The sequence below is a fragment of the Erinaceus europaeus genome, chromosome 16 (assembly GCF_950295315.1).
Source record: "Erinaceus europaeus chromosome 16, mEriEur2.1, whole genome shotgun sequence".
Lineage (NCBI taxonomy): Eukaryota > Metazoa > Chordata > Mammalia > Eulipotyphla > Erinaceidae > Erinaceus > Erinaceus europaeus.
The window spans coordinates 42578904-42594257 of NC_080177.1; the positions used below are offsets into that span (position 1 = coordinate 42578904).

Here is a 15354-nt window from a genome sequence, read left to right on the forward strand (position 1 = left end):
TAGCTATTGAATGACTAATCAGGGTTTTATACACCCTCACACAGGTGAAATAATTGCCTGAGCAGACAGAGTTAAAGAAGTGAACTCAGAAGATATTAGTGACATTTACACAATTGTAAGGTTATATCTTACATACTCTGAAATCAAATATTAAAGTGAGATCCAGCAATCCCACATTTGGTATTTAAGGAAAATAAAGCCATTATCTTGAAGTCATATTTGTACTTTTATGTTCAGTGTAGCATTGTTCATAATTGCCATAATATTGAAACAACCCAAATGTTCTTTAATGGGTGAAGAGATCAAGCAGGTGAAGCATATTATTCTGCCATGAGAAAGAAGGAAGTCTGGGCTTGGTTGATGGTGCACTTGGCTGAGTGCACATGTTACCATGCATGCACAGGGACCTGGGTTAAAGACCCCAGACCTTACCTAGGGTAGGGGGAGCTTCACAGATAGTGAGGCAGTACTTCAGATGCCTCTCTTTCTCTCTCCCTAGCTCCACTTTCCATCTCAGCTTCCCTCTAGCTCTTTTTTTTAATTTAATTTTATTAGTGACTTAATGTTGATTTACAAAATTACATGTCAACAGGGGTATAATTCCATTCTGTTCCAACAACCAGAGTTATGAATCCCCAATCTCTCCACTGCAAGCTACTGCAGTTCTCCTAAGGTTGCAGACTTGGGCCAACCATCATCTCTATAGCTGTCTACATTTATACATAATTGCCTTCCTTTTCTTCCAGGTTCAGTCCTCTACCTCAAAGCCACACATGACACCATTACTACATCCAAATGTCCCTTGTTATGTGTGCTTAACCCAGTGCACCACCACCCACCTACTGAGACCACTGCATGTTGAGACCACTGCTTTATATACTTGAAAATTGTATATTTATATAATGTATGTAATATATAATGTATGAAAGAGTAGAGCTTTCATGTTCTCACCAAGTGGGGGAATAAATATGTGAGATGATGTGTTGATTAATTCAGTGAAGAGTTTTTTCATAGTGTATATCAAGAAAGTTTTTTCATAGTGTATATGCAAATAAAATTGTAAATTGTATAGAAATTTGTTCTGGGCAAGAGTTTGGCTCTTATGGAAGAGAAATTTCTCTATAGGAACATTGGCAACCTCCAGCTCTTTCAAGTTACAAGCTATTGCATCAGGGTAAAGGAAGCTATTGCATCAGGGTAAAGGAGAGAGACAGAGAGTGCAGACTTGAGGGTGCGCTCGCACCTGCCGCCCACAGACTCCAAACAGTTTCCTGTTCTTCATGAAGCTGATTACTTCCTTTTGCAATTTTAGACCTTATTCACTTGGATTTCCCTTTTCTTTTCTTTCTTTTTTTTTTTTTTTTTGCTTTATTGTTGTTGTTGATATCGTTGTTGGCTAGGACAGAGAGAAATGGAGAGAGGAGGGGAAGACAGAGAGGGGGAGAGAAAGACAGACACCTGCAGACCTGCTTCACTGCCTGTGAAGTGACTCCCCTGCAGGTGGGGAGCCGGGGGCTCGAACAGGGATCCTTACACCAGTCCTTGCGCTTTGCGCCACATGCGCTGAACCCACTGAGCTACCGCCCGGCTCCCTAACCGACCGGCTCCCTTGGATTTCCCTTTTCTTATTGACTTATTTTTAATATTTTATTTATTATAAAGAAAGTGAAAGCATCCAATAGCACAGCTATATACAAGATACTGGGTACTGTACAGCAAACCCTAACGAAAGGACTTTTCAAAGTTAACCCAATTACCAAATAATGTGATGATAACATTAAGTATCAATTGTCTTTTTGAACCCTAAGACAGCAGGAACCTCACATCTCCACTATAGAGCCCCTACTTCCCCCAGTCCTGGAACCCTTGGATAGGGCCCACTTTCCCGTACGCCTCTCCCAATCCATATCAAATAATATTGCATCCGCCGATCACAACCTAACCAACGCAACGATTGCCACCTCAACATGCTTCACCTCAGACTGTGTCCAGAGACTTCACGTGTGGAATGACAACCCTTCAGCTTCATTACTCGGGTGAGACCTTTCCTTTTATAGTATACTCTAATTCCATCTCAGGTGGCTCACTTTCTAACAAAGTCCCATAACCTAGATATACACCAGTTTCTGTGAGAGAGAGCTTATGTTCACACGTATCCATAAACTACTGCAAAATATATACCTGAAAGCAGAAGTACACTAGAGTTTGCAGTGAGTACCTCCCTAACACTTCCTCTCCACTATTCCAAGCTTTGGGTCCATGATTGCTCAACAGTTTGTTTGGCTTTGTATGTTAACTCTCTTTTCAATCACCAGGTTCCAGATGCCATCAGGATGCTAGCCAGGCTTCCCTGGATTGAAGACCCCACCAATGTGTCCTGGAGCTCAGCTTCCCCAGAGACACACCCTACTAGGGAAAGAGAGAGGCAGACTGGGAGTATGGACCGACCAGTCGGCAAACGCTAGAAGAAGAAGACCGACCAGTCAACGCCCATGTTCAGCGGTGAAGCAATTACAGAAGCCAGACCTTCTACCTTCTGCAACCCTCAATGACCCTGGGTCCATGCTCCCAGAGGGATAGAGAATGGGAAAGCTATCAAGGGAGGGGGTGGGATATGGAGATTGAGTGGTGGGAATTGTGTGGAGTTGTACCCCTCCTACCCTATGGTTTTGTTAATTAATCCTTTCTTAAATAAAAAAAAATAAAAAAAAAAAGAAAGTGAGAGGGAAGGAGGAGATACAGTGGAAGAGACACCTGCACCTCTGCTTTACCACTTATGAGCTTCACACCTGCAGCTGGTGGCGGGGGTTTTAACCTGGGTCTTTGTGCACTATAATTTGTGTATTCTACCAGATGTTCCACTGCTCAGCTCTTATTGATTGTCTTCTTTTGTTCTCACCTATGCTTCATCACTTCACCACTCTGGGCTTATTTATTTTACCAGAGCGCTGTTCAGCTCTGGCTTATGGTGGAGGATTGAACTTGGAACTTTGGAGCCTCAGTTGTGAAAGTCTCATTGAATTATTCTATCTTCTTCACCCTGAGCTAAACTTTCCAGGTAGAAAGAGACAACAACCTAGAAGGTGGCACAGTAACTAGAGTTTTGGACTTGCTAGCATGAGGTCCCAGGTTTGATCCCAAGCACTACATGTGCCAGATACTCAGGTCCTCTCTCTGTTAGTGATAGGACCACTAACTTTGGCATTCTGGCTGACTTTTTCAGATAGGAGAGAGAGAGAGAGAGAGATGGACTACAGTACTACAGCTTCTGTCAGTGTAGTGAGGGCTGGTTTGAACCTGGATAGAACATATCAAAGCAGTGCACTATCAAAGTAAGCTATTTTGCATGGGTTCTCTCTCTCTCTCTCTCTCTCACACACACACACATTTTTTTTGAGAGAACATATGCTAGGGAAAGACACCACAGTAGTGAAACTTTCTCCAAAGTTGTGGGTACCAGTTGCAAACCTGGGTCCTGTGCATAACCAAGTAGGTACACTAACCAGTTGAGATGTTTTGCTGGTCCTGTCTCCTATTTTTGATGGCTTAATATTGGGATATAATACCATGGCCATGTGAAAAATAGTCATTCATCTTAGAAACATGTCCAAAAACAAGTTCCTTGTTAAGATTTCTGGGATTCACAGGTCTAAAATATATTTCCTGATTTAAGGGGTTTAAAGAGGTCTCAATTAAGTGGTAGAAACATGAAACATAAAATGTCATAAAAACTTGTATATGGGCAGGGGAGATAACATGAAAGACTCTTATACCATCGGGTCCCAGAGCCCAGGTTCAGTCCCCCACACCGCAATAAACCAGAGCTGAGCAGTGCTCTGGTAAAACAAGCAAGCAAACAAACAAACAGACAACAACAACAACAACAACAACAAAAAACCCAAACAAGCTTGCATATTACATTTGAAAGTAATGAAACCCGGCCCAGTTATTGGCCAGCTCCTTATGTTGATAGACCTAGCTCATTTCCCTGGGCTAGTTTCCTCCACCTACTCACCACATTTCACCATGAATTATGGAAATAGTTCTTATAAATCAGATCTGTATAAAACAGACTCCGATGATAAAAAGAAAAGAATGTAAACTCTTTTTTTTTTTTTTTTAAAGATTTATTTATTTATGAGACCACTCTGGCACATGTGCTGCCGGAAATCGAATCCGGAACCTCATGCTTGAGAGTCCAAAGCCTCATCACTGCGCCACCTCCCGGACTACAAGAATGTAAACTCTTATGGATACTTTGAGTATATTTTGAAATCTTTTGCATATACTGATTAAAGAAGACATATTATTCAAATGAATGCCACCTGTTTCATTTTGTTCTTTTTTGATGGAACTACTAGGAAATCTAAATTACATTCGTATCCCTGGCTCTACATGATCACTAGCCTCTCTCTCCCTTTCTCTCTTTTTTAGTTTTTTAATATTTTCTTATGTACTCCCTTTTGTTGCCCTTGTTGTTTTATTGTTGTAGTCATTATTGTTGTTATTAGATAGGACAGAGAGAAATGGAGAGAGGAGGGGAAGACAGAGAGGGAAAGAGAAAGATAGGCAACTGCAGACCTGCTTCACCGCTTTTGAAGTGACTCCCCTGCAGTTGGGGAGCCGCGGGCTCGAACCGGGTTCCCTAAGCCAGTCCTTGCGCTTTGTGCCACGTGTGCTTAACCCACTGCGCTACTGCTGACGCCCTCTTTTAGTTTTAAGACTGATAGGGACACCAAGTACTTGTTATTCACTCGGTTTGATTTCTTTGCACTGAGATACCGAAGGATTGGCGGATACTAAGTGAGTTGGGGTGGGGCTGGCGGAAAGCGAGACCCCACCCGCTGTCGCTGGGGCCCGGGAGCTTGAAAGGCCCTAATTTCTGCACAGGGCTTGGGGCCAGCGCGCCCGCCAGGTCTCATCTCCAGGCCAGGGGTGTCCGGGGCAGAGGGCGGGCTCAGCGGCCTGGCGGAACCGAGCCGGGAAGAGGACGAGTGAGTCAGCTTCACGCGGAGCAGGAAGCCGATTGGAGGCCGGGGGCGGCAGGCGCGAGCGCCCCGGCACGTCTGCAGGCTCCACCGGGAGGTGGCGGCCGCTGAGAGGCGGGAGCGGCGAGGGCGGGCCGGGGTGGTGACCCGGAGGTGGAGCCGTCCAGGGCCGGGTCCGCGCGGGCTTCATCTGCGGGCTCACGGCCTGCGCCCCAGTGCTGGAGACTCCGAGCGCCGGGCAACGAGTGGCCGGAGTGGCAATGGGCCGCCGCTGGAGCTTCCTGATCGGCCTTCTGGGCGCAGTGTATCTGCTGGGCTCGGTTCGCGGCGAGCAGCAGCCGTCAGAGACCGCGGCGCAGAGGTGCTTCTGCCAGGTGAGAGGTGTGCGCCGCGGTGCTGCGGATCGTGGTGGTCTCTGCTGTGCTTTTTCTCCCGCGCTCCCGGGCAAGTGAAGAGGGTGTGTCTGCATCTCCTCTCTCCCGGAGTGAGCCCCACCCTATGGTTATGCTCCCTGCCAGAGGCTGAGTCCTCTGCAGCTCCCCTGGATAGGTGTGGACCTCAGCGCACACTTAAGCGCTTGCGAACGGGTGTGGATGCAGGATTAGTGCGATTACCCAATTGGTTTGTGCATCCCTGGCGCATACTCACAGTCTGTTGTTTTCTCGGAAGCTGGGACTTTCCAACTTCTGACTTGACCTGGAAATATGTACTCCGTGCCAGTGTTGGTTGCTTTCTTAAGCCTTTCTGGCCAACAAAGATTTTTGTAAGCTGCTTGTTTCAGAACTCATCAGTCAGGAGAGTGACTTCAGGTGACTTTCCTGAGTCCATTGGTGTCGTTGTGACCAGTGGTTTCGCTCCGTGGTTTCGCTCCTTCTGTGTCCTTTCATTCTTTGAATGTATTGAGATTGTTTGACTGTGACGTCCACATTGCTCATGAGTTGGGAGAATGGTTTCTCCTCACTGCACAAATTTGATTATAAGTTATGACACCAATTTCCTTCGTTTAGTTAAGAGATGAGTTTCTTGAACAAAAGCAGTCGAATTTACAGGTTTCTGGTAACTGTTATTTTACTATTCTTTTAAAATAGTTTAGTTATTTATTCATTTACTGGATAGAGACAGAAATTGAGAGGGAGGAGATAGAGAGGAATAGAAAGAGAGAAATGCAGCCCTGCTTCACTTCTGTGAAGCTTTCCCCTGCTCAGATGGGGACCAACGACTTGAACCTGCGCCCCTGAGCACGGTAACATGTGTGCTCAACCAAATGCTACCACCTGGCCCTTTTACTATTATTCTTTTAATATATTTATTTAATTTGTTAATGGATTGCACACACGGAGAACCAGACATTAGTTTAACATTTGTAGTAATGGGGGTCAAACTTAGGACCTGATGCCTTCAAATCCTGTGATTCTCCCAGGTCACACTTTTTAGTTTATTAATGAGAATGAGAGTTAGCTAGACAATGGGAGAGAACCACAGCTTCACTCTGACATATAGGATGCTTGGGATGGAACCTGGGAACTCATGCTTTAGAGTCCAACACCTCATCCACTGCACAGCTCCTGAGTTGTAATATTATTATTATTTTTAAATTTGCCATTTAGCTTACTTCTGTTGGTAAGAATTGGGGAGGAGACTGGAGGAACTTGTACTCAGGTTTCAAAAATTATATATAACCTGTTAACATTCAATACAATAAAGACAGAAAAAAGTCAATATAATTGGGATTTAAACAATATTTATTTATTTGATAGACTGGAGAGAAATTGAAAGGGGAGGGTAAGGTAGAAAGGGAGAGAAGGGCTAAGGAAATAGCATAATGACTATGCAAAAGACTCTCATGCCTGAGGCTCTGAGGTCCTAAAGTCAATCCCCAGCACAACCACAAGCCAAAGCTGAGTAGTACTCTCATATTAATATAAAAAAGGTTTTTTAAAAATATTTATTTGTTCATTTATTCCCTTTTGTTGCCCTTGTTTTATTGTTGTAGTTATTATTAGTGTCGTTGCTGTTGGATAGGACAGAGAGAAATGGAGAGAGGAGGGGAAGACAGAGAGCGGGAGAGAAAGATAAATACCAGCAGACCTGTTTCACTGCCTGTGAAGCGACTTCCCTGTAGGTGGGGAGCCGGGGGCTCGAACCGGGATCGAAACGCCATACGCCGGGTCCTTGCGCATTGCGCTACGTGCGCTTAACCCGCTGCGCTACCGCCCGACTCCCCCCCCCAAAAAAAGCTTTTAAGAATGGAAAGAGACATCTGTAGCACTGCTGCACCACTAGGGAAGCTCACCCCCCCCCCAAGGTGGGGACTGGGGGCTTGAACCTGGGTCCTTACACATAGTAATATGTATCCTCAACCAGGTGCACCACTGCCTTGCCCCATAATAAGGATTTTTAAAATAATTCTTATGACAGAGAGAAACCAAGAACACTACTTCATTGCTTGGAAAGCTTTCCCTCTGTAGGTGGGGACTGAGGCCTTGAACTCATGTCCTTGTACATTGTAATGTGCCACCTAGTGGAGCTTTCCCCCCTGCCAGGGGCTTGAACCTAGGTCTTTGCTCACTGTAACGTGTGTGTATGCCACTGCCCAGCATCACATCTACTTTTTGAGCTCAGTATACTGCCAACAGGCTAATGAGATGGGAGCTGTTTAAATAGGCCAAAATTACTTCTTTGAAAATGGATTATTTTTGGGAGTCAGGCAGTAGTGCAGCGGATTAAGCGCACGTGGCGCAAAGCACAAGGACCGGTGTAAGGATCCCAGTTTGGGCCCCCGGCTCCCCACCTGTAGGGGAGTCGCTTCACGGGCGGTGAAGCAGGTCTGCAGGTGTCTAATTTTCTCTCCCTCTTCTCTGTCTCCCCTCCTCTCTCCATTTCTCTCTGTCCTATTTAACAACGACATCAGTAACAACAACAATAATAACTACAACAATAAAAAACAAGGGCAACAAAAGGGGAAATAAATATTAAAAAATTTAAAAAAAGAAAATGGATTAGTTTTATTTTAGAATGCATTTTAGATAAAGTTTACATGCCTGTTTTGTTTTTTTGAAACACTTCTTTATTTCATATGATATCGACTTTTTTTTTTTATCCTCCAGGGTTATTGCTGGGATCGGTGCTGGCACCATGAATCCACCGCTCCTGGAGGCCATTTTTTCCCCCTTTTTTGTTGCCCTTATTGTAGCCTCGTTGTGGTTATCATTATTACCATTGTTGATGTTGTTCGTTGTTGGATAGGACAGAGAGAAATGGAGAGAGGAGGGGAAGACAGAGGGGGAGAGAAAGACAGATACCTGCTTCCCTGCAGGTGGGGAGCCAGGGGCTCAAAACGGGACTCTTTGCGCTTTGCGCCACGTGCCCTTACCCCACTGCGCCATCGCTCGGACCCCCTTGATATTGACTTTTATGAGAGAGAGAGAGAGAGAGAGAGAGAAAAGCCAGTATACACTTAGGTATTTGTAGCACTGAGAACTGAACTAGGATCCTTGGGCATTCAAGTTTTTGCTCTGCCAGCTGACTTGTTTTCTCTGACCTGCTTACTTGCATTTGAAAAGATTTACCTCTTGTCTTGTTTAGGTCAGTTGACAAACAATGTTAGAGTGACTGGACTTTGCAATGATGCACTTGATAATCTGTTGGATATTGGGTGGGGAAAAGCCCAGGATTAAAATTTATTTAAAGGAGTCTTTGAGTCAGGCTGTACTGGAAAGATGTCCATCAGCTAAGTGCTTACTACATTCCAGGATATTCTGAGCAAGTCATGTAAGAACAAAACATGTTTTATATTGGTTGTCATACTTTGAGTCACATAAAAATTGATATATTTATTTTTTATTGTCACTGGGGATATCACTGGGTTTGTTGCCTGCATAAAGAGTCCACTGCTCCCAGTGACCATTTATATTTATTTTATTTTAATTAATTTTATTTTATTTTTTTATTTTTATTTTTTTATTATTTTTATTTATTTATTCCCTTTTGTTGCCCTTGTTGTTTTTTTATTGTTGTAGTTATTATTGTTGTTGTCGTTGTTGGATAGGACAGAGAGAAATGGAGAGAGGAGGGGAAGACAGAGAGGAGGAGAGAAAGATAGACACCTGCAGACCTGCTTCACTGCCTGTGAAGCAACTCCCCTGCAGCTGGGGAGCCGGGGTTCGAACCGGATCCTTATGCCGGTCCTTGTGCTTTGCACCACCTGCGCTTAACCCGCTGTGCTACAGCCCGTCTCCCACTTTATTTTATTTTACCAGAACACTGCTCAGGTCTTGCATATGATAAGTAGTGTGGGGGCTTGAACCTGAGACCTTGGAGCCTCAGGCATGAGTCTCTTTGCATAACCATGATGCTATCTTCCCCACCCTCTTTTGTTTTTAATTATTACTATCATTGTATTTTTTATTGGGGGAGGATTAATGGTTTACAATAACTGGCTATTACTGATACATGTAAATTTTCTGCAAAAAAACTCTCATCCCCAGCCTAGGTCCTCTTCCACCAGGACTTGAAACAACCCCCTCCCCCCCACACTGACCCCCAGAGTCCCTTGCTTTGGTGCAATATACCAAACCCAGTCCAAGTTCTATTTTGTGTTTCCCTTTCTGTTCTTATTTCTCAACTTCTGTCCATGTGTGAGACCACCCTTCTGTTTCTGGCTTATCTCACTTAATATAACTCCTTAAAGCTCCATCCAAGATGAGGTGAAGGAGGTGAAATTCATCATTCTGAATAACAGAGTAGCATTCCACTGTGTGTATATACCATAACTTTCTTAGCCATTCATCTGTTGTTGGACACCTAGGTTGCTTCCAAGTTTTGTGCTACTATAAATCTTTTTGGATAGATGTATTTGATTCCTTAGGATATATTCCCAGTAGAAGAATAGCTGGGTCATAGGGTATCTCCATTTCTAGTCTTCTGAAAGTTCTCTAGGCTGCTCTCCACAGGGGTTGGACCAATTTACATTCCCACCAGCAGCGTAAAAGTGTTTTCTTAACTCCATATCCTCTCCAACATTTATTGTTACTGTCCTTTCTGATGTATGACATTCTCATAGGAGTGAAGTGGTATCTCATTCTTGCCTTATTTTTTATTTTTATAGGAAAGAGAGAAAGTGAAGGGTTGGGGGTAGGTAGAAAAGAAGAAAGAATGGGCCAGGTGGTGGCACATCTGGTTGAGTAATACATTACATTGTGTAAAGACCTGGGTTCAAGTCTCTGTTCCCTACCTGCAAGGAGGAAATTTCACAAGCAGTGCAGCAGAGGTGCAGGTGTGTGTGTGTCTCTCTCTCCCTTGCCTTTCAAATTCTCTCTGTCTCTAGCCAAAATAAGTCAATAAAAAAATATTTTGGGGGTGGGTCGGGTGGTAGTGCAGCAGGTTAAGAACATGTGGCACAAGGACCAGCATAAAGATCCTGGTTTGAACCCCTCTCCCCCACCTGCAGGGGAGTTGCTTCACAGGCTGTGAAGCAAGTCTGCAGGTGTCTTTCTTTTTTTTTTCCTCCAGGGTTATTGCTGGGATCGGTGCTGGCACCATGAATCCACCGCTCCTGGAGGCCATTTTCCCCCCTTTTGTTGCCCTTGTTATTGTAGCCTCGTTGTGGTTATTATTATTGCCATTGTTGATGTTGTTCGTTGTTGGATAGAACAGAGAGAAATGGAAAGAGGAGGGAAAGACAGAGAGGGGGAGAGAAAGACACCCGCAGACCTGTTTCACCGCCTGTGAAGCGACTCCCCTGCAGGTGGGGAGCCGGGGGCTTGAATTGGGACCCTTAAGGACCCTTACGCTGGTCCTTGCACTTTGCACCACATGTGCTTAACCCACTGCGCTACCGCCCGACCCCCTGCAGGTGTCTTTCTTTCTCTCCCTCCTCTCCTCCTCTCTCAATTTCTTTTCTTTTTTTTTAAATTTAATTAAAAATTATCTTTATTTACTTATTGGATAGAGACAGCCAGAATTCGAGAAGGAAGGGGGTGATAGGGAGAAGGAGAGAGACACCTACAGCCCTGTTTCACCACTTGCGAAGCTTTCCCTCTGCAGGTGGGGATGGGGGCTTGAACCGGGTCCTTGCGTGCTATAACGTGCACTTAGCCAGGTGCACCACCGCCCTGCCCCCTCTCTCCATTTCTTCTGTCCTAACAATGACGACATCAGTGACAACAATAATAACTACAACAACAATAAAATACAACAAGGGCAACAAAAAGAAAAAAATATATATTAAAAATATTTTGAAAAGGAAAGAGAAAAGAAGAGCAAGAAATGCCTGTAGTACTAACAGTGTGCTCAACCAGGTAGAGATGCCTGTAGTACTAACAGTGTGCTCAACCAGGTGTGTCAGTGCTCAGCTCCACAATTTGTAATTTTGTCAAGACCAAGACTTGAAATAAAAAATGACTCTTGGTATTCTATATCCTTAAAATATTGATAGTAGCTACTATTTGGTTATAGAATCTGTGGTGTTTCCATTAACAGAGTTGTTCTTGTCAATGACTTAATAATTTGCACCCTATTTTTTATGGTCACAAGACATAATAAAATTAAATCCAGCTATATGCTATCTCCTTTTTAAAATTAAAAAATTATTTTTATTTGTTTATTTTTGTTTTATTATTGTAGTTATTATTGTTTTTGTTGATGTCATTGTTGTTGGATAGGACAGAGAGAAATGGAGAGAGGAGGGGAAGACAGAGAGGGGGAGAGAAAGATAGACACCTGCAGACCTCCACCGTTTGTGAAGTGACTCCCCTGCAGTTGAGGATCTGGGGGCTCAAGCTGGGATCCTTAAGTCTGAAACCGGTCCTTGCGCGGTGCGCCAGGTGTGCTTAAACTGCTGTGCTACCTCCCAACTCCCTTCTTTCCTTTCTTTTAAAAATATTTAATTTATTTTAATTATATATTACATTATATTATACTATTATTGTTATAGTATACTATCCAGTAACGACAGCAATGACAACAACAATAATAATAACCACAACAACGATGTAACAAAAGGGAAAAGTGGACTCCAGGAGCAGTGGATTCGTAGTGCCTGCACTGAGCCTCAGCAATAACCCTGGAGGCAAAAAACAAACCAAAAAACTTCCTTTCATATATTTCTGTGTGTTAGTTTCTTTTTATGACTTGCTTTTTTTTAATTCCCTTTTATTGCCCTTGTTGTTTTCTTTTTATAGTTATTATTGTCATCATTGTTGGATAGTTCAGAGAGAAATGGAGAGAGGAGGGGAAGACAGAGGGGGAGAAAAAGGTAGGCACCTGCAGACCTGCTTCACCACCTGTGAAGCAACTCCCCTGCAGGTGGGGAGCTGGGCTCGAACCTGGATCCTTAAGCCGGTCCTTGCGCTTGGCTCCATGTGCGCTTAACCCGCTGTGCTACAGCCTGGCCCCGCTTTTGCTATTCTTTGTGTGATAACTTATTACCCAAGGGGAGAAACAGTAGCCATTTTTGTCCTTAGAAGTTCTGCTTTCTTTTTTTTTTTTTTAATTTTATTTTTTTAATGAGAAAGTGTAGATACAGAGGGATATATATGGAGGGAGAGAGAGAGAGAGAGATGGGAGAGAGAGATTGAAACACCAGAACACTGCTCAGTTCTGGCTTATGGTGGGGCTGGGGATTGAACCTGGGACCTCAGAGCCTCAGGCTTGAAAGGCTTTTGCATAACCATTATGCTGTCTCCCCAGCCCTAGAAGTTCTGCTTTCAAGGCTTAAAAACTGGAGGTGTGAAACATTATATCAGTCTAGTTTTAATCACTTTTATTTGTTGCTACCTTAAATTAGTACTCTAAGTTGATTGTACACTCAGAATTTTTATCAGGAAACAAGGACACATCTGCATATTATATGAAAATAATCATTACAGTGACAAAGTATGTAGATTAAAGTCCTAGAAACTGAATTTGTGATCCCAAACATTACTCAGGAAATTAGTTAAGAAAAGGGGGAGGAGTAAAGGAGGAGGAGAAGAAGAAGAAGAAGAAGGAGGAGGAGGAGGAGAAGGAGAAGGAGAAGGAGGAGAAGGAGAAGGAGAAGGAAAAGAAAGAAGAAGAAGAAGAAGAAGAAGAAGAAGAAGAAGGAGAAGGAGAAGGAGAAGGAGAAGGAGAAGGAGAAGGAGAAGGAGAAGGAGAAGGAGAAGGAGAAGGAGAAGGAGAAGGAGAAGGAGAAGAAGAAGAAGAAGAAGAAGAAGAAACCGTAGCTCTTGGATGTTGCTGTCATTATGCAAGGTGTTCTCATCTTATAACTCAGAATTTTTCATTACTGTTTTTTGATGTTCTGAGATTAAAAGGTAGTGTAGCATAGTTTATAGTTTTAAAGGAAACCATCTAACTTCAGGATTGAAAGTGTTGTTTATACTAATATAATAATCATATACAACCATTTTAATATACTATGATCTGAATATAATCCAAATATTCAGACAAAATGTGATCAGAATCTTTTTTTTTCCCCTGTAGCATACTATGCATTGAATTTTTTTTTTCCCCACTAACAATACAAAACCAAACCAAACCAAACCAAATAAATTCCTCCCCATGTTTGCACTAGGTAGTGCTCTGGTTGGTGTGTGTGTGTGTGTGTGTGTGTGTGTGTGTGTGCGCTGCATATGCCAGAGTGATTTATTTATTTTTTTATTTTATTTACTTTTTTATTTTTATTATTTTTTTAAAATAATTTATTTCTTTATTGGGGAATTAATGCTTTACATTCAACAGTAAATACAATAGTTTGTACATGCATAACATTCCCCAGATTCCCATTTAACAATACAATACCAACTATTTCATTCATCATTTTTCATGGACCTGTATTCTCCCCACCTACCCACCCACCCCAGAGTCTTTTACTTTGCTGCTATACGCCAATTCCATTTCAGGTTGAACTTGTGTTTTCTTTTCTGGTCTTGTTTTTCAACTTCGGCCTGACAGTGAGATCATCTCATATTCATCCTTCTGTTTCTGACTTATTTCACTCAACATGATTTTTTCAAGGTCCATCCAAGATCGGCTGAAAACGGTGAAGTCACCATTTTTTACAGCTGAGTAGTATTCCATTGTGTATATATACCACAACTTGCTCAGCCACTCATCTGTTGTTGGACACCTGGGTTGCTTCCAGGTTTTGGCTATTACAAATTGTGCTGCCAAGAACATATGTGTACACAGATCTTTTTGGATGGGTGTGTTGGGTTCCTTAGGATATATCCCCAGGAGGGGAATTGCAGGGTCATAGGGTAGGTCCATTTCTAGCCTTCTGAGAGTTCTCCAGACTGTTCTCCACAGAGGCTGGACCAATTGACATTCCCACCAGCAGTGCAGGAGGGTTCCTTTGACCCCACACCCTCTCCAGCATTTGCTGCTGTTACCTTTTCTGATGTATGACATTCTCACAGGAGTGAAGTGATATCTCATTGTTGTCTTGATTTGCATTTCTCTGACAATCAGAGACTTGGAGCATTTTTTCATGTGTTTCTCTGCCTTTTGGATCTCTTCTGTGGTGAATATTCTGTCCAAGTCCTCCCCCCATTTTTGGATGGGGTTATTTGTTGTCTTGTTGTTGAGTCTGGCAAGCTCTTTATATATGTTGGTTATTAAACTCTTATCTGATGTATGGCATGTAAAGATCTTCTCCCATTCTGTGAGGGGTCTCTTGGTTTGGGTAGTGTTTTCTTTTGCTGTGAAGAAGCTTTTTAATTTGATGTAGTCCCATAGGTTTATACTTGCCTTAGTCTTCCTTGTAATTGGATTCGTTTCATTGAAAATGTCTTTAAAATTTATGCGGAAAAAAGTTCTGCCAATATTTTCCTCTAAGTATCTGATAGTTTCTGGTCTAACATCCAAGTCCTTGATCCACTTGGAATTTACTTTTGTATTTGGTGAAATACAGTGATTCAGTTTCATTCTTCTGCATGTTTCAACCCATTGTTTCCAACACCATTTGTTGAAGAGACTCTGCTTTCCCCATGTAATAGTCTGGGCCCCTTTGTCAAAGATTAGATGTCCATACATGTGGGGCCTCATTTCTGGACTCTCAATTCTATTCCACTGGTCAGTGTGTCTGTTCATGTTCCAGTACCAAGCAGTTTTGATGATAATGGCCCTATAATACAGTTTGAGATCTGGGAGTGTGATGCCTCCAGTTCTGTTCTTTTTTCTCAAGATTGTTTTGGCAATTCTAGGTCTTTTCTGGTTCCAGATAAACATTTGTAGCATTTGTTCTATTCTCCTAAAAAATGTGCTTGGGATCTTGATGGGGATAGCATTAAATTTGTAGATGGCTATGGGTAATATATTCATTTTGATGATGTTAATTCTTCCAACCCATGAACATAAAATATCTATCCACTTCTTTGTGTCTTTTTCA

At 42.8% G+C, this 15354-nt stretch overlaps 1 protein-coding gene across 2 annotated transcripts in view; it reads left to right on the plus strand.

The window, feature by feature from the left end:
- The first annotated feature begins 4776 nt into the window (after positions 1-4776).
- ERO1A (endoplasmic reticulum oxidoreductase 1 alpha) overlaps positions 4777-15354 on the plus strand; it is a 76488-nt gene continuing 65910 nt past the window's right edge. Inside the window, exon 1 of one of the 2 annotated variants that reach the window (XM_007535521.2) lies at positions 4777-5362. In XM_007535521.2, coding sequence (XP_007535583.1) covers positions 5249-5362 — 114 coding nt within the window. In that variant the 5' untranslated portion in view covers positions 4777-5248. The remainder of the gene's footprint in view (positions 5363-15354) is intronic. The other variant, XM_060174956.1, reaches the window with a different exon arrangement.